Genomic DNA, 23767 nt, shown 5'->3' on the forward strand with positions numbered 1-23767 from the left:
GCTTTATACATTTAAAAATGCGACTCTGAGAAGAGGCACATAGGTTTCAGTGGATAGGTTTCAGAGTCACAAAGGCCTGTTTGCCATCGCCAACTCATTGATCTAGCTCTGACATTGTTCAAATAGGAGCCTTTCAAAGACAGCTTCAGTTTCTTTTCACTGCAGAAAGGCAGAGAGAGGTGGCGGGCTGGGATGGAGGGGCTCAGCTGGGATGTCCCATGAATTGCCTGAATCTTGACCACCATCTTCTGATTTTTTTAGGGAAGACGTCCTGAGAGATCATGGTCCTTCTCTACCATGCTCAGAGGGTCTATGAAAACTCATAGACGTTCCTCATGGGCTTATGAAGCTTCCTTACCAAAATATCCCTAAATGATCAGCAAGCATTAATAAGCATCTGTTCTGTATCAGGTACCACTGCCATAGCTCTGGGGACACAGACTCAAAAAATATATTTCCTATCCCCTGTCAACAAAGTACTTCCCTTCCACTGGCACACATGGAGGCAGACAAATCAATACAAAACATGTACAAAAAGCTCAGAGTAATTTTTATTGGGGTGGGGAGGTGGTGGCTAAGGAAAGTCTTCATAGGGGGTGGTTCTGGGGCTGAACTGTCAAGGCATCTAGGGATTCCAAGGTGTGGTGGTGGGGAGAAAGCGTCCCAGGCGTGGAATCAATTGTACAGAGGAGGAAATGGGAGCTCCAAGGAGTGAGCTGGCTCACTCCTGATCGCTCAGGTCAAAGTACTTAGGTCTCTCCTCCCCAACATGCAGGCTGTCGGTCTTCCATAGCAAAAATGGGTGGCCTCCCCTGGCTTTGTTCCCTCTCTCCAGCAATATGACACATGGGGAGGGGATGCAATTTTAACAGAAAGCATTTTCCCCTTTAATTTTGTGTGACCACAGTTTTTGCCTCAGTTTCCTCCTTTGTAAATAGGAGAGTGGGTAATCTGTAAATAGAGTAATTCCTCTTGTGCAACATTCCCAAGCAATGAGTCAAGATTGAATAAGACAATGCACGCAAGACCTTCTATAAACTCTGTAGTACCATGGAAAAGTTTAGGGTTTATTGTTGTGTTTTTTTAGGTAAAGATATTTTTTTCCTGATCTAAAAAAGTTATCATGAAAAGAGCCACAGACCTTTGTGTCCTTGCTCAAGTATCACTTCCCATGCCCCAGGCTCGATTCCATAGCACTCAGTTCATTTCAGAGACAGATGAGTGTTTCCCTGACAGATGTCCCAGTTTGGGAAATAGTACAAAAAGATTTCCTGTCCTGGAATCCCCGGGAAATCTGTCAGGACTACAGATTTGCACAGAACAGTCAGGGGAAGAGCTCCTAGTTCTGGAGTCAGATATTTGAGTCCTGGGTCTTCTGTTACTAACTGTGTGATCTTGGATAGTCCATTTCCCTTGGTGAGGGAGGTAAAGAGTTGGACCAAATAAATGACTTCTGAAAGCTTTTCCAACTTTGACAAAGCCCCTTCTGGCTGTGATATCCTGTGTTATAAGGCTCTGATGTTCTGTTCCTTTTTGGTGGGCAGAGGAAAGGCAATCAGGGTTATGTGACTAGATCAGGGTCACACAGCTAATAACTATTAATAGTTACTATTAAATTAATCTTTACTTAATATTATGAATTATTAATTAAATAAAATTAATTTAAAATTAATAATTATTATTAAATTAGTAGATTTGAACTCAGTCCTTGACTCCAGGGCCAGTACTCTAACTACTGTCCCACCCAGTTGCCCCCATTCTATGTTCTAAGGTTCCCTAATCCTTGTCATTTTATTTCTAAAGTTCCTGCCAACCTTGGCTGTGACTAACTATTTTTTGAAGTCCCTCTGAAATATCTGAGCGCTGACATTCTAGGCTTTAAGGGAGGTTTCAGGAAGCCAAAGTAATGGTTCCCTCTGGAAATCTCAAGCATAAACCTCACCTGCTCCATCTTGGAGTGACCTTAGTGTCCATTCCAGAATGGGCCCTGCCTTTAGATTCAGTACACAGGGGGCCCCATCCCTTCAGTTAGTACCAGGATGCTTAAAGCCACAGAAGGCTTTAAGTGTCCCTTTTCCAGCTTGGGCTGGGAGCCAGCAGTTCCATGGCATCTGGGATATTTCTGCCCTGGGGACTCTCACTTTGTAACTGCCCCCCCCCCCCCGACCTAGGAGACCTGGATGAGTGGTGGGGCCCCTAAAAGCCCAGGCCAGCTAAGGGGTGTACAGCCAACCTACAGATACCACCAGAATGAGTTGTTTTTCCTCTGTCATAAGGAGATGAAAATATCAGTCCACCACAATGATCCCCCTCCAGTATCCTGTCCCATCCTCCCCCCGTCCAGCTGTCCAGCCTGGGTGCCAGGCCCACACCGCGAGGGCAGGAAGTGCTCCCCGCATCCGCCCCCAGCCAGCCAACCTGAGGCTTTTTAAAAATGGGCTTGTGGTGAGTGAGCCCTAAGGCCGGAGGGTTGCAGCGGCTTCTTTTTAAAGACATACAGGCTCCTCATTAAATCTCAGTGTTCGGTTTCAGGGATACTCTGTCCCAATCACGCCCTGTTGGGAAGCATTTGGTCTGCTGTGCTCCCAGACTTCTTGCAGCTGGAAGGGAGGGCTCCAATTGTCATGATCCATTAAGTCAATTCGGCAGGCATTTGTTAAGTGCTCACTATGTGCTTATTACTGGTGATAAAAAGCAGGGCAAAAATAGCCTTTCCTCTCAAGGAGCCCAAAATATAATGGGAGAGACAGAATACAAGCAAGAAGTCTACAAGATATAAAAGAGATTTTTTTAAAAAATTAAAAAGGTAAAGGATATGTATGTACAAAAATATTTGTAGCAGCTCTTTTTCTGGGAACAAAGAACTGAAATTGAGGGGGTGCCCATCAGTTGGAGAATGGCTGAACAAACTGTGATATGTGATTATGACGAGATGCTGTTGTTCTATAAGAAATAATGAGCAGGATGCTCTTAGAAAAACCTGGAAAGACTTCCATGAGCTGATACAAAGTGAAATGTTCTATGTACAAAGTAACAGCAATATTGTAAGATGATCAGTTATAAAAGACTTGATCCAAGACAACTCTAAAGGACTTGTGATGAAAAATGCTATCCATATAAAGAAAGAATTGATTGTGTCCGAATGCAGATTGGAGCATACTTTGTTTTTAACTTAAATTTTCTTTAGAGGTTTTTTTTTTTTTTTTAGTATTTTCTATCACAATAAGACTATTATGGAAATGTTTTGCATGACTACATATGTATAACCTACATTGAATTGCTTTGCCTTCTCAATGCGGGAAGGGTAGGAAGGGAAAGAATCTAGAACTCAAAGTTTTAAAATTTGTTAAAATGTTAAAATTTGTTTTTATATGTAACAGAGGAAAATAAGATATACATTTTTTATTATAACTTTTTATTGACAGAACATATGTCTGGGTAATTTTTTACAATATTATCCCTTGCACTCACTTCTGTTCCGATTTTTTCCCTCCCTCCCTCCACCCCCTCACCCAGATGGCAAGCAGTCCTATATATGTTAAATATGTCGCAGTATATCCTAGATACAATATATGTGTGCAGAAGCAAACAGTTCTCTTGTTGCACAGGAAGAATTGGATTCAGAAGGTAAAAATAACCAGGGAAGAAAAACAAAAATGCAAACAGTTTACACTTTCCATCAGAATACATCCTCACACATTAAGATATACATTTTTAAAAGAAATATACAGGATAAATTGGAGGTAATCATCAATTGAGAAATCAGCATTAAGTAGGATTGGGAAAGGCTTTTTCCAGTAGGTGGGAGTTTAGCTGGACCTGAAAAGAAACCAGGAAGTAAAGGGAGAGTTTCGGGCAAAGGGAATGGCTAGAGAATATGCCCAGAGCTAAGAGTGGGGTGGAGGCTGAGTTCAGTTTAAAAAGTGAAACAGAAGATTTTTCTATATGATCCTGGAGGCAATAGGGAACAACTGGAATTGAAGAGAGGGCAATACAGTTTGGACTCTGCTTTAGGAGGCTGAGTAGGAGATGGACTAGATTGGGGGAAGAGTTGAGTTCGACCAGCAGCTAGTGCAGTATAGTCCATGTGGGAGGTGCTGAGGGCCTGGACCAGGGCTCTATCAGAGGAGAGAAGGGGGCATATAGAAGAGATGTGACTAAGGCAGAAATCTCAGGAGGTGACCACAGACAGGCTTTGTGGGATGAGGGGAAGGAGAGATCAAGGAGACCCCAAGGTTGGAGGGGCAGGCATTGACAATAATAAATAAAATATGAAGAGGGGAAAGTTTGAAGGTGTTGGATTTGAGAGGTCCAGGAGTCAGCTAGAGGGATGCGATACTGCAGCTCAGAAGAGAGGTACTTTTAGATACTCCTAGAGAAAGCATTATAGCACCTAAGTTCAAATCCTGTCTTGGACACTTACCAGTTGCCATTTGACTTTTCTGTGCCTCAGTTCCTTTATCTTTAAAACAAAGGAGTAGGACTCAATGACCCTTCCAGCTCTAACTCTGTTATATTATTCTCCTGCAACTTCTCCTTTGGCATTTCCTCTGATCTTCTCTCCACTGTGAGGGAGAAAAGACTCCTAGGACTAAGATTCTCAGACTGGAAGCTCCTCAGTGTATCTTCAGAGGTTGGGACTTAAATGTTTAATGAGCTGAATAGAGTTGAAAGGAATGAGGAAATGGAGGCTTATAGGGAGAAGTGACTTGCTCAGGATGGTTTAACTAGGATGTCCAGAACAGGATTCTCAGTCCTGGGAGAAAGAACCCTAGGTCTTGTGGGATTTTGAGACTGTAAATCCTGTCTCTAATCCTGCTCTGGTTTGGTCCATAACCTTGGACAAGTCACCTCCCAGAAGAAGGACGCCTGCCCCCTTTCCTGCCAGAGGTGCAGAAGAAGCTAGATGTTCTTGGTCTTGTCCAATCAGAGCTACTTCTTAACTGGACTAACCAATGTGCCTATGTAGGTGAAGAGACCTTAAAGGACTATGCAAATGCTATCTGTTTATATTTTTATGGTGCATGTTTATCACAAAGGTTTTTCTTTTAATAGTCACATGACAGAGAAGAAACAAATGCTTGCTAATTGAAAAAACAAATTAAAAAGTTACAACTTCTCTGGGCTTTGGTTTTGCCCATGTGTAAAATTCAGAAGTCCTTAAGGTCTTTCCTAGTCCACAAGCCTCTCTTGCCTTCAGCTTCAGTCTTCTTTCATCTCATTGCTTTATCCAGTTAATTCAGAATGGTGCTTTTCCCTTCAAAATGTGGATAAAAGTCATGGGTGCTGCTTTCATTTGCTTGTGCGGAGGGGACTGTTTAGTGCTGGTTTCCCAAATGGAAGTTTAAAAATATATGTCCGTATTAAACAGACAGCTCATTTGGGGGGAGGGGGGAGAGAACAAGCATTTATTAAGCTCTTACTATGTTCCAGGCACTGTGCTAAGCACAACTATTTTGTCATTTCTAAAATCAGCAGGCTTGCTGTCTGTCCATATGCTAGTTTTGATTGTCGCTGTGATGCTGGGGTTCCTGCGCCTCCTTTAAAATTTCTCCTCGGAGCTCCCGATACCCAGTTTCACCCACTGATATTCATTGTTTTGGCTGAAGTTTGGTCTCTTATTCAAATGTAAATGTCAGTCCCTAGAGGTCCCTCTTTAAACCACCTTCAGGGATTTAATCTGCCTTGTGTGGAGTTTGTCCCCTTGGTTAAGAACAAGTTTTGACTGGGAAAAGTGTGACCCCAGTCACTGGAGAGAGAGTTCTGATGTTTGGGTCTCAGCCCAGATGCATGATCTTTGTTCGGATGACAAAAGTACTCCTCTACTGGCTGCTTCAGGTCTTCCTTTCCCAGGAGGAAAATGTAATGAAATGAAAAGCAGAAGGTGATGTGGATGGTGACTGTAGTTAGAAGAAACAGGTTTATATAATACGTTCAAAATGATTGTACATGTATAACCTATTTCAGATCGGTTGCTGTCTTGGAAAGGGGGGATTAGGGAGGGATGGAGAAAAAATTTGGAACTCAAAAATCTTACAAAAAATGAATATAGAGTAAATTGAATTGGAAGATCATTTTGTCAATGATAGCCATGAGAGTGAAGTGAAAGGGGCAAATGCAAGAATTGTTATGGAGATAAAAATGACAAGATTCTGCCATTGATGGAAGAGAATGATTTTGAGGTTATAAATGTGGGTCACTAGAAAAATGGTTGGTACCATTGGCAGAAACTAGGTGAATTTAGGAGGGAAGATCAAATGTTTGATGTCAGATGCCCATGGGACAATACCCATGGGACACTGGTTAGAGATGGCCAATAGACAGGAGGTGATGTGGGACTGGAGTTCAGGAGAGAGACTAGGGCTGGATATATGGATCTGGGAGTCATCTGAATAAAGATGATAACTGAACCCATAGAAGCAGAGAACGTCACTAAGGGAATTGGTATAGGGAGAAAACAGGAGCTACCTGAGACAGGGCCTTGAGATATACATAAAATTAGGGGGAAGTATATAAAAAAATGATCTAATTCACACTTACCAACTCTCCTTTGCCAGTTTAATTAGCTAGGTGGCATCTGTTACTATGTGAGAGGTATTATGCAAATATTATCTCAGTTGATCCTCACAAGACCCCTGGGGGAGTAGGTTCTGCTATTATCCCCATTTTACAGTTAAGAAAAATGAGGCAGACAGAGGGTAAGTAACTTGCCCAGGTCAGAAAGCTTTTAAAGTATCTGAGGCTAGACTAGCTTAAAATGTAAAGATGAAAAAAATGAAACTGCACCAACAGCCATAACATAGAATGATGCCCAATAAGTGCATAAATCTAATAAAGTGCAAAAATGTAGTCTGGAGCAGGGGAGAGTCCTTACTTGTCAAGATTGGCGAGGCTTCCTAATGGAGTCACAGTTTTGATCTGGGTGGTTCTTAAAATAAGATTAGATGCAGGAGAGAGGGTAATATGAAGGCATTCCTGGCAGAGGGCATAGCAGGAGCAAAAACATAATGGTAGAGTGTAGTTGCAAGGGAGAGAGGGCAAGTTTCCAGCTGAGTTGGCCAATGGCTATGGGAAGGGCAAAGGTATCCCTGAGATCACAGGGAGCCTTGAATGCCAGGCAGAGGAGCTCAGCCTTAGTCCCATAGGCAGGAGGGAGCCATGGTTGGTCTATTCATGATCTGTTGCATCAGACTCTTTTTCCCTCATCCTGCCCTCCCCCCAATTTTCTCTTCCAGTTGAACACGACCGAGATCTATTTTACCAGGAACCCTACTGGAAAGAGTTTCGGTTTGATTTGACCCAGATCCCATCGGGGGAATGCGTCACAGCTGCTGAGTTCCGTATCTATAAGATGAGGAGTTTCACCCGACACCTCAATAAGACCCTCCACATCAGTGTGTATGAGATCGTCACCGAGCAGTCCAACAGGTGCCGAGCCCTTTTTCCACCAGGAGGGATTGGACTTGTTTAGTCTGGTCACAGAGGGTAGAACCAGGAGCTCCGGAGAGGCAGATCAAGGCATGAATTAGAGCTGTAACAGACTCGAGGCAGGCTGAGGGTCCCCTCTCTGGCCAGCTTTAAGCCGAAGCAGGATGACCACTTGCCATACATGTCAGAAGGCATAGAGTAAACACTTTGTCTTCCTTAAAGTGCCACATTCATATTATTTTGCTGGCACAGGATGGCTTCTCAGAACCCATAGGTGCCCCCACAACACAATGAGATAACAATAATAACACCAAAGAGAAGGGAATATGCATTATTTATATAGCATCTAATATGTACCAGGCACTGAACTAAGTACTTTTTATAAATATTATCTCACTTGAGCCTCACAATAACCTTGTAAGATAGGTATCGTTATTATCCCCATTTTACAGATGAGGGAACTGAGGCACAAAGAGGTTATCAAGTGACTTGCTCAGGATCACACAGCTTGTATCTGAGGCCAAATTTGAATTCAAGTTTTACTCAGATCCAGCACTGTGCCTCCTAGAAGCTTATAATAATAGACATGTATATAGTGCTTTAATGCTTATCCTGCACTTTTTATAGATTAGCTCATTCAAGCTCATACAACCCCGCGAAGCAAGCACTTTCAGGTATTTTATTATCCCCATTCTGAAGAAGAGAAAACTGAAGTCCACAGAGATAAAGTGACTGTTCCTAGCTAGTGTATTTCAGGCAGCAGCATTTTGAAGTGAAGTTATTTTGTCTTTGGTCCACTATGCTGACATTGCAGAAGAAAACATGGTAACTTAAAAAGAGACCTTGTAAGAATGCATAAAGGGTGGTTTCCAAATATCAGAGTGGGCACGCTGGTATTTGAAAGCACGTCATCCTCTAGGAAGTCAAAAAGTTTCCCAGAAAAAATAAAGACAAGCTTGAGGGAACTTTTCTACATTTTTTCAGTGTTGAGAAATGGGGACAGGATTTGGACTCTCCATGGTCCTGATACCCAGACAGGTAGTTTCAATCACCTTGGATCTGATCTGGCTGATTTTTTTGTTTTTACAGGGAATCTGATTTATTCTTACTAGATCTGCAGACTGTCCAGGCTGGGGATGAGGGCTGGCTGGTTTTTGATGTCACAGCTGCCAGTAATCACTGGTTATTAAATCGTAAGAGTCACCTTGGACTTCGTCTTTATGTGGAAGCTGAGGACGGTAAGACCTGTATTAGGCTGCCCATCTGGGAGGTTTGCTTTAGAGATGCCCTCCTGGGAAATGAGTGTATGTTGGGCTCTACAGGAGGGAACCAGGACCTGGTTTTAAACTTTTCAAAAAGCTCATGACCCAGCCCAATCCCTCCCAAAGTGATGCTTTATATAGAATAGCCCTCTGTCCTGGGGACTTTGTACACTAGTTCTGTGAAATAAATTGGGGAGAAGGGGAGGATGGGATAATGCAAACCTCAGAAATTCCTAAATTATAGGGGATAGGGAATGGGTCTGTGCTTTCATTCTTATAGGAAACTCCCAAATGAGGGATTTCCTTCTACCAAGGCAGGTTGGCATCTTTGCTGAAATTTTGTCAGAGAATTGTTTAGAGCCCAGCTTCTTAAACTGTGGTTGACATCCCTGTGTGGAGTCTTGTAACTGAATGTGGAGGGTTTGAAATTATGATTTGTTATCAGTAAATGTTTGATTCGTGTACCTATTTTATATAACTATATACCCAAAGTCATATAAAAATTTCTTAGATGAAAAGAGATCAGAGTGGAAAAAGTTTAAAAAACTCTGCTCTAGAGAGCACTTGAGAATGTAAGTGACTTGTCCAGGATCACACAATAAATATCAAGGGTGAGACTTGAACAAGGATCTTTCTAGCACCACCTTAAAATCCCTGAATGTCAGAATAGGAAGTTTCCTTGTAGAGAGATCACCTCATCCAATTCCTTCATTTTAGAAGCAAGGAAACATCCCAAAATGGAAAGGGACTTGCCCAAGACCACACAGCAAGAATGACAGAACTAGAGCTTCTGACTCCCAGATCTAGAGCCCTTTCCATTACATCAGCTTGCCTGGGATGGGCTTAGCAGCAATTCTGTGCAAGCCCACAAACTCCGAGATGTATTGAGCCACTCAGTTCAGAAAAGATGACGGAGAATTCAGGGTGGAGTTCCTGCTGTGCCTGCCAGAAAGGTAGCTCTCCTTCCCAGAAGTCTAACTGGAATTGGCCTCCCTTTGCCAGGATGGAAAGGCCTGGAGGCCTTGGTCTTTTGTGGCTGATCTTTTTTTAAAAGCTGACTCTAGGGGCAGAAGCAGAGCCCTGAGCTGGGGATTGGCCATGCTTTGTGCCCTAGAACATCTGCAGCTGAGCTGGACAGCCTGCCGGGGTCCACTCTAAGCTTGGTCGGTCCTGGATGATGGTGGGAGATGTTTCTGAATCTCTATAAATGCTGAACTGGCTTAAACTCAGGACCAACCAGTTAGGAGATGAAACAGCTTTGCCTTAATTGAACTCAATTCAACAAACATCTATTTAACATGTGCAAAAAACGGTGCTAGGCACTGGGAATGCAAAATACATTGCATTGGGCAATACTGGTGTCCAAAAGCTAAACCAGTAAGGGGTGGGAGGGAAGGGAAGAACAAAAATAACAGCTTCCTAGGGGATGGGGAGACTCACACTGAAAGCTCCCTGAAAGTAGACTGGGCTGTCTCAGGAAGCAGTGGGTTCTCTCTCATTTGAGATCATCTGGCACAGGCTGGAAAGTCACTTGTTGGAGACACTGTAGAAGATGAGAATGGGCCTTCTAAGGGCTAGTCCTAGAGGAAGGAGCAGTTTGAAATTGAACCTAAAAGTCAACATGGTGAACTAGAAAACCGAATACTTCTTGGTCACCTCGGAGGACCAAGATCCAGGTGTTTCTGGTTCATAATATGGAGCCAGTCTCGTACTAGACCTATGCACAGAGGTGCCATTGGGGCTGCATTTTAATGGTAAAGTGAGATTTATAAACACTGAAATGCGACTTCTTTAACAGTTATTATTTAGCAACAACAACAACAATAAGGCTCACAGACAATTCGCTCAAAATGTTGTGGTCAGTACTATAGATGTGCTTACCCTAATTTTACAGATAGAGAAACTGAGGCTTGCAAAGTAACTTTTTCACAGCTAGTTAAGAGTTGGAGCTAGGATTTGAATCCAAGACTCGTGGTTCCAAATCTCATGTGCCTTTTATTATACCATGATATCTCTCATTAGATGATATGAGGAAATATCTTGAGTAAGAAGAGACAGTGTATCTAGGGACAATTGTGGGAAGATGTGGGACATGTTTAGAGAAAAGTCAGTACTAGAACCAGAGAAGAATGGGAAATAAGACTGGAAAAGGAGGTTAGGCCCAAATTCTGAACAGCCTTGAATAAGAGACTATGGAGGTTGGACTTTAACCTGTAGAAGGTGAGGAACAACTGAAAGAGGATCAGCCAGTGCAAAACTCCAGAGCCATGCAGTGCCAAGGTATGTATAATAGATCCCAAAGGATATCTGCCTTGTTGGCAAATGGGACTCATTCTTGGCATTTCTCAGGGATAGATGCAAAGATCAGCATTTGGGATAGATGAAAATTCATGTGAATAATACTTCACTTTTATATAGCACTTTACAAATGTCATCTCATCTGGTCCTCACAACAATCCTGTGAGGCAAGTGTGGTTGTTGTCCCCATTATGCAGAGGAGGAAACTGAGAAGAGAAGTGAGAAAGTCAGTGATTTGCCTAAGGTCATAAAACTAGGAAGTATCCAAAATAGAATTTGAATTGAGGTCTTTCCTAACTCCATAGTCAGTGCTCAGTCCACTTCACCACCTAAATGCTCCTGTGAAAAAGAGCTGAGTATCATAGGGGATGGAAGTTCAACATGAGCCATTAATATGATCTTAAATTGCATTCATAGGAACTCAATATTCAGAATAAAAGAGATGATGATCATGTAGTCTGTCTTGGTAAGACCACGTATGGAATATTGCATCCAGTTGGAGGCACCACATTTTAGAAGAGATATTAACAAAATCGAGCGGGTTCAGAGGAAAAAGACTAGAATAGCAAGAAAACTAGAAAGCAGTTTGGAATTATGGATAAGAAATTACCAAATTGTGCTTCAACTCATCATACTGCTACTAATGCTATACCCCATGGAGATCAAAGAAAGAGAGAAAGGACCCACATGTAAAGAAATATTTACAGCAGCTCCTTTTATATTGGCAAAAGAATTGGAGACCAAGGGAATGCCCATCAATTGGGGAATGGTTGAAGAAATTATGGTATTTGAATATAAAAGAACATTGTGCTACAGTACTGTGGGACAATTTTAGAAAAAACCTGAAAAGATCTATATAAACTGATGCAAAGTGAAATGAGCAGGATCCAGAGAACAATTTACACAATAACAGCAATATTGTAAAGATAATCAACTTTGAAAGACTTAGTAACTCTCATCAATGCAATTATCTACCACAATTCCAAATAACTCATGATGAAACATGCTACCCACCTCCCAATAGAGAACTGATGGACTCAGTACAGAAGCCTATTTTTCTTCCCTCCCTTTTTCTTTTCTTTCCATCCTTTTTAATTTTCTTTCCTTCCTTTTTCCTTTCTTTCTTTTTCTTTCTTCCTTTTTTCTTCCTTCCTCCCTCCCTTCCTCCTTCCCTTCCTCCCTCCCTTCCTTCCTCCCTTTCTTCCTCCCTCCCTCCCTTCCTTCCTTCCTTCCTTCCTTTCTTCCTTTCTTCCTTCCTTCCTTTCTTTTTTTCTTCCTCCCTTCCTTCCTTTCTTCCTTTCGCTTTCTTAATTTTCTTCTCTCTGTGTGTATGCTTCTCTCTCTTTTGCACTCTCTTTCTTCCTTCCTTCCTTTTGTTTTCTTTCTTAAACATAGCTAGTGTGAAAATCTGTCCTGTATAACTATACATACTTAGAATGGATTTTCTTTATCTTCTCAATAAGTATGGGGGAAGGGAGAAAGAGAGAAGGGAGAGAATTTGGAATTGAAAAAATATTTAAGTTTCTGTGGAAGAAGAAAGAAAAAGAAAGAAAGAAAGAAAGAAAGAAAGAAAGAAAGAAAGAAGAAGGAAGAAGAATAATGAATGAATGAATCTTATAGCCTTTGCAGGATGGATTAGAGATTGAAGTCAAGAAAGCTGATTAGGAAGTTAGGAGGTTACTGAAGCAGTCCAGGAGGATAACAGAGACTGTGGAGGGGGCAAATATCCAAAAGAGATTTTGATGGAAGATTCAGTAGAGATTTGGTTACAGATTTGGTAGTGGATATTGCATCCTTAGGAACTCTGATATAAATCTATGCCCTCAGTAAACAAATGTATTTTCTTTCCTGTATGTCTCAGGGCGAAGCGTTGATCCTGGATTAGCTGGACTGCTGGGTCGGCAAGGGCCACGCTCCAAACAACCTTTTATGGTCACTTTTTTCAGGGCAAATCAAAATCCCATCCGAGCTCCTCGGGCACTCAAGCAACTAAAGAAAAGGCAGCCGAAAAAAAGCAATGACCTCCCTCACCCAAACAAACTCCCAGGGATCTTTGGTAAGAGGCAGGAGACGAAACATAAGTTTCCAAACATAAGTTAGAGATGTGGCAAATCTGTATTTGGAAATCATAGAGTGTGGCAGGAGAGCCCAGGGAGAGTCTCAAAGTCCCTATTATTCAGAGGAGATAGAATAGCGATAAACCAGGCAGAACTAACTCCCAAGAGTAATAAAAAATAGTATTGATGCTTCAACATTGCTTTAAAGTTTTCAATGTGCTTTATATTTAGTATCTGACATTTGATCCTCAAGACCATCGTGATAAATAATAGCAAATGTGTCATTAGCCCCATTTTAAAGATGAGGAAGCTGAGGCACAAAGACACTGAAAGATTTGCTCAGTGCCATGTCACACAAGTGATATGTGGCAGAGCCAGCAATAGAATTGAGGTCTCCTGATTCTAAGACCAGTGTCCCATTTGCTCAGTTGGCTGCCTCTCAGCAACCCTAGAGAGCAGTAATATAAGTTAATAATTTCACAAGTTCTAGTGACTTATTCATCAACTTAATGAAGTAACTATAACCATTCACATTTAAGTAAGACTTCAAAGTTTGTAAATTTTCCTCATAACAGCCCCATGAGGTTAAGTAGTGAAGTGTCATCCTTCCAGTTTTGTGGATGGGAAAACTGAAGAATAGGAAAATTCAGTGACAACCCAAGATCATTGTTCTCTCTACAATGCCACAGTGCCTTGTTGAACTAACCAGCGGTATCCTAGAAAAGACATTTATTCTTCTCTTCCTCCAGATGACATCCATGCTGCCGAGGGCAGGCAGGTTTGCAGGAGACATGAGCTCTACGTTAGCTTTCAGGACCTTGGTTGGCTGGTAATTTCCTATCTCATTTCTTAAATAAGAAATCCTTTTGAAACAAAAAATAAATTGTACAAACAAGATGTCAGAATGTTCTCTGCCCTAACTGAACTCTTTCAACAACATGAATGTGAGGCACAAGGCAGGTGGGTGGATGAATGAAGCAGCTTTATGGGGGCCACTTGAAGGGAGATTTTCCAGGACTGGGATGGGTTGCCCTGGGAGAGAGATATTGAGACCTCCCAGAGAGTTGGAGATGGAATAGCCCTTTATGATTCTCCAGCCAAAACAAAGCAGTTCATGACCTACCACGGACAGCTCCACACTCTGAAGTCTCAGCAAGGGAGCTCTCCCTGCCTCTGAGACAGGGACTAGGCTCTGGACAGACAGGGAGATTCCAGGAACAAGAGGCAAGGAAGAAGAGCAGTAGTTAGGAATGTTTGGTTTTTAAAAAATAAGGCGTCTTTAGTAGTAAAAGATTGGAGAAAACTTTGTTGTTATTTCCCTGATATCAGCCATCCTTGTATCTGTTATGTCAGTATCTCCTATGTTCCTATATATTTACGCATTGTCTCCCGTATCAGAATATAAACTTCTGGGGGGCTCCTTATGCTTTTCTTCATATTCCCAGAGCTTGGCTTAGCACAGAATAAACACTTACATGCTTGTTGACTGATTGATCAGGGATCAATGCTGATCTATGGATTGGTGGTTGGGAAACCCAGATCTAGTCCAACCCCATCGTTTTACAAATAGGGAACCTGAGTCCCAGAGAAGGAGTATGGTTTTGGCACAGTCACAAAGAAGTGGCAGAACAAGTATTAGAACCCAGGTTTCCTGACTTGTAGTCCAGGACTCTTCATCCATGACATCATCACCATTCTAAGGAGATGAATTTGAGTAAGGATTATTGGTACAAGGGTCCTTAATCAGGAATGCCTAAGAATATTCTACTAGGAGTCATGATTTACTCCAGAGTAGACAGTGACCTATGAGCCTAAGACAGAAAGGCAGGCCCTATCTTGACTTTCATACTTGACCTTTCACCCTAAGCCTTTGGAGCTTTTTTAGGGAGCATGGTCCTTCATTGCTTACTTCCCTCCTTAATTATAAAGCATTAATATTGCCACTACTTTTGCTCAGGCCTTGATAACCTCACACTTGGACTGTTGTAACAGTCTCCCCACTACTGTTCCCAGTCTCTCCCACTCTCCAATCATCACCAGCTGCCAAAATAATCTTCTTTATCTGTGGATCTGGCTTTCCTTCTCAAAAACTTTCTGTGGCACCTTGTTTCTCAAAGTTAAAATATAAACGCCTAAGCAATACATTTAAAGTCTGTTGTAATCTACCCTCAACCTGGTTTTCTACATTTATTTCACTTATTTCAGGTGCTTCTTCATGCAGTCTAGGTTCTAGCTGGACCAGACTAATTTGTTTCCCTCCAGCTGTGCTCTTTCTCACATATTCATGTATATTCATGCAGCCTGACCCATATGCCTGGAAGCATTCATCCTCCTCATCTCCTTTTTGAAATCCTTCCCTTTCTTCAAGACACAGCTCAGGTAGCGAAAGCTTCCCTGATTCCCTCCCCAGCTCCAGCTACAAGTGCTCTCTCTCTCTCCCGACATTCTCTCCTGCACTTTATTGGAATCTTACCTTTGTCCCCAGTGGATTCTACTTTGTTCTGTGTTTATTGGTGCCTGTGTCATAGCTTTCTTCTTCCTCTTCAACTCCTTAAGGCTAGGAATTGCATAAACCCTATATTGATAGCAATGCACCCTCAGGCTGCTTCTCTTCCTACATAACCATTCCCTTTGAAGTTACTGTCAGTTTATTTGTTTGTTGCAAGTTCCACCCAAGAAAGGCTATTGATTTCATCTGAAATATTTGATCTTTGGTTAAAGTCTAGCAAAGCAGCACTGCCCCTGGTTATGATTCCATGGTCTGAGCAGCTCCTGAGCATAATTCATTTAGAAAGAAAGATGAAAGAGTTTTGTCGCTCAGAATTCTGTTTTGTACAAAAATATATTAAAAGACTGGAGCTTAGAAATAAAACACATTATTCAAAAGATGAATCACATTGAGGGCAAGATTTAAAGAAGCTGGAAAGAAGGAAGCATTTATTAAGCATGTACTTTATGCCAAAGGTAAAAGAGAGAGGAGAAGGCATCCCTTTCTAGGAAAAAGAGGGCAAGACTATGTCTCAGATGGGGTGATTTAATGACAGTCCCTTCTGAGTATGCTACCAACAAAAAGAGTTCCCACTCAGGTTGCAAGAGAATTCAGAGTTAGGAGACAGACTGAAAGGGGAAGAAGAAAGGAAGAGAGAGGGGGGAGATGAGAAAAGGCGGGAAGAAGAAAGAAGGTGGAGAAAGAAAAGGAGGAAGAGAGAGAAGAAAGCAAGAAAGGGACAGAGAGAAGAGAAAGAAACAGAAAATGAGAGAGATAAGGGGAAGTGAGAGAGAAGGAGGACAGAGAGCAAGAGAAAGAAAAGGGAAAGAGAAAAGGAGGAAGAGAAAAATAGAGGAGGGGAAGAGAGAGATACAGACAGAGATTTCCTTATCTGGTTCACAATGTCTATCCCAAACTCAGTAGGATGTAAGCTCTTTGAGAGGAGAGATTGTATTTTTGCCACAGGATTCTCGATTTTGTCACAGGACTAGAATGGATTTAAAGGTCATCAAATCCACCCCCTCCTTCTACAGATAAGGAAACTGAGCCACAGAGAGGTGAATTGATTTGTCCTAAAATTCACAGGGACTTGAACCCAGATTCTCTAACTTCCACTCCATTGCTTTCCCCACATTATTACACTCCAAGTACAGTGCCCAGCATATAGTTGGCTCCTATTAAATGCTTCTCGAGCTGCATTGAGTCAAATCCCTCCCAGAACTGGTCCATGGGATATGACTTCAGTATAATTTGGTGTCAAATTCCCGGGGATAGGAAACAATAGGAGCCAAAGTATGGAGCTAGGAAAGTCCCGGGAGGAGAGTTTCCTCACTCCCCACGCTCACGTCATGCCTTCCTTCCACCCACACAAGCCTTTCTGACTTCCCAGCTCCAAAGAAAGGTGAACCTTTGTCCATACCCAGTTATTCCAGTGGGGAGTGAATGAGCACACCTTCTCCCTGGTCAGAGGAAAGCTGATGGTTCCGGGACATCCTTCCAGGCTTAGCCAACACCAACAGAAGGATGTCTCTCCATGGCAGCCTCACAACTCTGGGCTTTGTCTGCCCCTAGTCCTCAGCAGAATCCATTCCACGCCAACATGTACTTATTAAACTCTTGCTGTATATACATAGAGTACCACCTTAGCATCAGTGCTGTTATCAAAGAAAGGGGGGTTTTTGTTTGGGATTCGTCAGAATTTTTTTAATGACACAGGGCACTTATTTTAAATTTGGATGCAAGACATCTTTCTTTCAAACACTTCAGAATGTCTTGTCGGTCCCTGGGGTTCATGGCCACATTCTCTTACGAGAGCCTGAAGATTCCAGCTGTGCACCAGTGAGTGGGATCATGTTCTCAGCTTTCAGAAAGTCAATAAATCAACAGACATGTGCCAGACACTGTGCTAAACCTGGGGCTGGAAGTACCAAGATTAAAACATTCCTTGTCCCCAACTTACATTCATCAGGAGGCCCCAAGTCCATATGAGTATACAGGAATACGAAAAGAGTTCTTTGATAACAGCACTGATGCTAAGGTGGTACTCTATGTATATACAGCAAGATATTCATAGTATAAATCCCAAGTGGTTTAGGGAAGGGAGTATTAGCAGTTGGGAGGATCAGGAAAGGCTCCAAGCAGGACACTGTGTCTATTCTATTTCTTGAAGGAAGCGAGGGGATGAGAATGCCTTCCAGACATGTGGCACAGCAAAGCCAGGACATAGAGGGTTGTATATTAGGAGCAGAGGGGGCAGGTGGGCTGGCTCAGGCCGTGCAGGAGAGGAGGTGGTGTTCAGTTACAAGGAGATGACTTATTCTGATGTGGTCAGTGGGTGGATGGCTGGGTGGATGGACGGGTGACTGGCTAAATAGACATTTTTTCTCTCTCTAGGACTGGGTCATTGCACCTCAAGGCTACTCTGCCTATTACTGTGAGGGGGAGTGTGCCTTCCCACTGGACTCCTGCATGAATGCCACCAACCATGCCATCCTGCAGTCCCTGGTCAGTACCTGCCTTTCTGCTCCCAGTGAGCCTGGCTGCTCTGCATGCCTTTAGCTTGGAGATTTGGTTCAGGATAAAATGACTTTGAAATCTGGGAGGAAAGTGAAAGAGAGCTAGGCCTCCACAGTGGTCTTACAAGAAATTTTATAAAAGTAGACCAAGTGAATTAGTCCTTTTTACTTTGACTCAGCCTTGGTGTGAGAGTTTTTTAAATAATCCTCACTGGCAACTTCTTGACTTTGCAAATGTGGGGACTTTATTTGAAATTTGATGAATTTTAATAATAAATAATAAGGAAGAAAGAAGGAAAGGCGGGAGAGAGGAAGGAAGAAAAGAAGGAAGGAAGGAAGGAAGAAAAAGAAAGGAAGGAAGGAAAAAAGAAAGAAAGAAGGGAGGGAGGGAGGAAAGGAAAAGAAAAGAACAGGAAAGAAAAAGAAAAAGGAAAAAAAAGAAAGAAGTATTTATCAAATTCTTGCTCTATACCAGGCATTCAGAATACAAATAGAAGCAAAAAGACTGCCCCTGCCCTCAGAGAGTTTCCATTCCAACAGGGGCGGATGCATAAACCAGAGAGAGTGGGAGTAAGGCCATCCCGTTTCCTAGTATGAAACAATGTATCCTTTCCTCACTCTCCTGAGACAGAGCTAGCCCACCTCCCGGTTTGGGGGGAGACTTCCTGCAAGCTCTCAGAAGATGCCCTAGGGTCTGGGTTGCCTTGGCAGCAGCACTGAAGCTGGGAAGGGTCTTTGAGGCCGTTGAGAGCTCGCTGCTCCTTTTAGAGATAAGGAAACTGAAACCAGAGGAGCCGGGACTTTCCCTCCCCAAGTCCCCCAAGACTGGGCCTCCCACGGTAACCCCGCTGAGATCTCTTGCTCAAGGCACCTGGTGGGCCGGGAGTGCAAGTGCCAGACCTGGAGTCAGGAAGGCTCATCTCGCTGAGTTCAAATCCAGCCTCAGACACTTCATAGCTGGGTGACCCTGGGCGAGGCACTTAATCTTATTGGCCTCAGTTTCCTTGTCTGTAAAACGAGCTGGAGAAGGAAAGGGCAGACGCCTTCAGTCTCGTTGTCCAGAAAACCCCAAATGGGGCCACAAAGAGCAGGACTGAACAACAGCAACTTGTTTGGGGCTCTCTGGCTGGCGGATTCCTCTTGTGCCCCAAGGCAGTCCTGCTCTGGGCCGGCACCAGCCTCTCAGGCCAAGCGGATCCCCCCGCCCCGTGGGGCTTGGGCAAGCTTGGACTTTGCAGCCCTTGCCCATCTGGTCCTCCCAGCTTGGACCCTTCCAGGCCGCTGAGTTAGTGCAATGTCCAGTGGACTGAGGGCAGCCCAGGGAGGAGAGAAGATCATTGTCTCCGCAGGAGATGCCCATCCAGGGTGCGGGCCTGAGAGGAGGCCTCCTGTCCGTCTGGGTCACCTCTCCTCCGGGCCCTCTCCTGATGGGGCTGGGGCCTGGCGAAGGTCGAGGGGCAGAGAGCCTGCCCAGAGCCTCCGTCTGGCCACAGGAGGGGCACCGCCTGCCACTGCCGCCACCACCAGGAGAAGGGTTCCAATGTAAACGGCAGCCCAGCCTGCCAGGAGTTTAGAATAAATATTTTCATGAAGGCTGAAAATAATCTGCTCATTCAACCAGAATCTTTTTTAAGGAGAGGACTGGTTTAGGGTTTAGTGTAAAGATCACTGGCTGGACTCATAATCAGGACACCTGAGTTCATGCGTGGGCTGGGCCAGCTGTGACCCGTGTGACTTTGGACAGGGTCTCTTCCCCGCCTTGAGCCTCAGTCTGTTCTTCTGTGAAATGGACCCAATAACCCCTCACGTATCTCCCCCTCAGGCTCTGTCTTTACAGAGTGAGGGCCATTGATGTGAAGCTGCCCAACCACAGAGGGGCCTGTCCAGTTGGGGAGATCATCCTCCTTTGGCGACTCCTCCCTGTCCCCATCAGGGTCATTTAGCACCGAGGGCTAGTTCTGGTAGGCACTTTATAAATGGTTGATTGACCTGTGGCCTCTTTCTTTGACTCACTGACAAGCCGGCCACACTCAGAGGCTGCACCAGGGCAGGGCAGGTTCTGGGCAAGGCTGGAAGGACTTTGAGAATGAGCCTAATGAGGTCATCTAGGGCCCAACTTGGCTGGTCGCCAAGAGGTCAGCCTCCTGGTCACCTGGAGGATGACTGCATCTAAGATCTAGCCGGGCTGGATCTGTGTTGGGGATGGGAGTTCTCAAACTGCTGACTTACACATCCTTTAAAGTATGAAGAAAATAACAGGTTTAAAAAATATTTTATTAATATCTACTTAGATCCCCCTCCATTCTTTATCTGTCCCTCTCTGACAATCGTCCTTTGTGACAAGGAATAAGAAAGGGGGGAAAGTAGGATTCAGAAAAATTACTCGACACATCATGACATCCAGCTGTCCATGTGCAGGGTCCCCGGCCCTGGTCCCAAGCTCTGCAGATACGAGACATATTCTTACATCTCTTAGGGGGAATTGGTTGTTATAATTACACGGAACACAGGCTTTGGAGGCAGAGGCTCTGGGTGGGACCTTTGACACTTAATATCAAAGTGACCTTTGGCAAGATGCTTGTCTTCTCAAAGCCTCACTTCTGTAAAATAAGCCCTTCTAGCCCTAGATCTACTGCCTTTTATTGTGGTTCACTAACATTTGACCCTTCATCATCCCATTCGGGATTTTCTTGGCTAAGTTACTGAAGTGGTTTACCATTTCCCTCTCCAGATCATTTTATAGATGAGGAAACTGAGGCAAATAGAGTTATGTGACTTGCCTGGGATCAGTCACACAGGCAATAAATGTCAGAGGCTAGTTTTGAACTCGGGGAGATGAGTCCTTCAAGCCCAGCACTCTATCCACTGAGCCACCTAGCTCCCCTTGAATCTCCTACTAATAGATAGATTATCTTCTTTTTAAAAGTTTCTGACTAAAGAACTGAATTTTGATTTTTTTTTGTACTTTCCATTGACATGGTTTTAGTCAGTGTTTGTCTTGTTCTGCTGGTGTTGCTTACTTCTTCCTGCATCGGTTCATATAAGTCTTCCTTTGTTTAAGAAGTGTTTTTAAGAAAAACTGGGAGCAGTTAGTTAGGTGGCACAGTGGATAGAGCACCAGCCCTGAAGTCAGGAGGACCTGAGTTCAAATCTGGCCTCAGACTCTTAACGCTTCCTGGTTGTGTGACCCTGGGCAAGTCACTTAACCCCAATTGCCTCAGCAAAAAAAAGAAAAACTGAAAATTTCATGTTTACAACAGAGCCATGGAGACAATTACACACAATGGCTACAACAATGCAAGTGGAGAGAAGAACAAGAAAACAATGACTGTGGATGCTGGGAAATTAAAGGGATTGAATTTGGCCCCCAAGAAAACGTATGAGAACGTACCTCTCTCTGCTCTTATGCAGAAGCAGGGGTCCATGGGTGTGGAACGCTGTATACCATGTACAATTTTTTTCCATGTGTTGATTAGTTTTACTGAACTTCCTTTCTCTTCCTCTCTTTTATTTTATCCTTTGTTATAATAAATGGCTTTTTGGGGGATAGAGAGGTTGGGAAATGTAAGCGACATGAAAGCAGAAAAGGATTTATTGGGGGAAGTGGGGAATGTCATCTTTACCTGAATAAACAACCTGGGTCCTCTGGGAGCATGCTGAGCGCTGCTCCCAAGAAGGCCAGATCTGCTGAATCCTTTGCCCCCACAGGTGCACCTGATGAAGCCCGATAGCGTCCCCAAGGCCTGCTGTGCCCCCACAAAGCTGAGCGCCACTTCGGTCCTTTATTACGATACCAGCAACAATGTCATTCTCAAGAAACACCGCAATATGGTGGTGAAGTCCTGTGGCTGTCACTGAGACTCCCCTCCCACCAAGGACCTATGGCTCATGGAGAAGCCCCATCCTGGTCTGCAGACCGGCGACCCAGAGCACCCTCATCGGGGAGCCTTCTGCCCATCAATAAAGTAATGCAAACCTCCCACTTCCGGATGGATGGATGGATTTCTAATGGGCTGGAAACGGTCCAGAGATTCCTGATGGCTGCAGGCTCCTAGCTCTGAAAGCCCGTTGGCATGGGGTTGGGGCGGCCATGGCCTTTTGGGATCCGAGGGCTCTTGGGTGTGTGGTCCGTGCCATAAATATTTAGCCCCTACCCAGTGAGGAGGATCGTCAGCTGGCAGATCTCCATCTATTTAGGAGCCTTAATTAGCGATTGGCACTGTGGAGGCTGCTGTCGGGCACATGGCCACAGACCACGCTAGATACTCAAATATCCTGCTTCAGCAGCTGCCAGGAGGAGAACAGTGGCTCTCTGTCACCTCGGGGTTCACTGTCAGAGCATCATCTCTTATAGGATCAGAGCGCTAGAGAGGCTCTCCAGCCCAACCCCCTCATCTTATAGATAATTTGCTAGATAAGGGATAACAGACCCAATATATGCACCTTATGTAACGAAAGCCTTCACTGCACATAATAATGACCCCAATTTGTACAGAGAGCATTTTACAGTTTGCAGAAGTCCTGGACTATAGGGAGTGGATCAGCTAGATCCCCGTTTTGCAGATGAGGAAACTGAGGCTTAGGCAAAGAGAATGATTTCTCAGAGTAACTGCAAGGTGAGAGACTGAATCAGGGCTGATCCCAAGTGTCCTGACTCAATCCTATGTTCTTTCCAATGTCCCCATAGTATCTCCCTAGTTAATGCAGATAGACTAATTGAAGTGCTTCTTCACTTTCTAAATATGCACCAGCCCTATTTCTTGAAGGCTATTTTAAATTATACAACTTACTTCAATTCAACAAGCATTACTGAGTACCTACTGTGTGCCAAGTGCTATTTTTATTATATAATTCACTTCAATTTGACAAGCATTATTGAGTACCTACTGTGTGCCAAGTACAGCGGAGGTTGCACACAAAGAGACAAAAATCTCTCAGGTTACATGAAACAATCACCAGGAAATGCTTTCCAGTTCAAGGCTCCCGGTTTCTGTGATCATTTCGGGAAATCTGGGAGACGGGGCCTCCCCTTGGAAGCTCTGTGGAGGTGTTGAGGCTGGTGGATCTCCCTATGACCGACATCCACAGACTGACCAAGGGTCCTTGTTGTGATGGGATTGGGTTCAAAGGTTCTGTTTTCATTCGGATTAGCAAATTCTTCCAAAATTTCAGACTCGAAAGGAACCACAGAGGCACGTTCCCATACTCTGCTCTTGGCAGGTCATCGATGCTTCTAGTGTGAGGGGTGAATTATTGGACGAGCCTTGGCAGGATAGTAAAATGCTATTTGTATCGCAAATCTCTGGTCACTCCTATTAATGTTAGAGTTATATGTAAATAAAAGAGGAGGGAAGCGGTATGTATATATGGCTCTATGTGTGATTATTTGCAAGTCACGGATGACTGTCCTTTTTACTTCAGAGGGAGGTTCCAGGAGTTCTCAGCTCCCAGGCTAGACTGGGGGGTTGGGGAGGGGAGCAGGAGAAAGAAGGAGCCTCCACTGGGACCTCCTTTGGACTGATTTTAATCTCAAGAACAAGTTCATTCATGAACTTCAAACAAAGATGGGGACAAACACTCTATTTAGGGATGAATACAGAGACGGGGTGCCCTCTGTTGGTGTCTAGGAGATGGTGCTGCCTCAGGGATGGAGGAGCTAGCCCCTGGATGTCAGGCAGAAAGTCACTTAATAGAATTATAAGGAATCTTAGAGCTAGA

The 23767-nt window shown here is 43.8% G+C and overlaps 1 protein-coding gene across 1 annotated transcript in view; it reads left to right on the forward strand.

Moving 5' to 3' along the window:
• Positions 1-23402, forward strand: part of LOC100916021 (bone morphogenetic protein 8B) — a 41938-nt gene extending 18536 nt beyond the window's left edge. Inside the window, exons 2-7 of the mRNA XM_012545914.3 lie at positions 7236-7428; positions 8518-8666; positions 12850-13044; positions 13795-13874; positions 17928-18038; positions 21758-23402. Of these exons, the coding sequence (XP_012401368.1) occupies positions 7236-7428; positions 8518-8666; positions 12850-13044; positions 13795-13874; positions 17928-18038; positions 21758-21907 (878 nt within the window). The 3' untranslated portion in view covers positions 21908-23402. The remainder of the gene's footprint in view (positions 1-7235; positions 7429-8517; positions 8667-12849; positions 13045-13794; positions 13875-17927; positions 18039-21757) is intronic.
• Positions 23403-23767: the final 365 nt, after the last annotated feature.

This window comes from Sarcophilus harrisii, chromosome 3, assembly GCF_902635505.1.
Source record: "Sarcophilus harrisii chromosome 3, mSarHar1.11, whole genome shotgun sequence".
Taxonomy (NCBI): domain Eukaryota; kingdom Metazoa; phylum Chordata; class Mammalia; order Dasyuromorphia; family Dasyuridae; genus Sarcophilus; species Sarcophilus harrisii.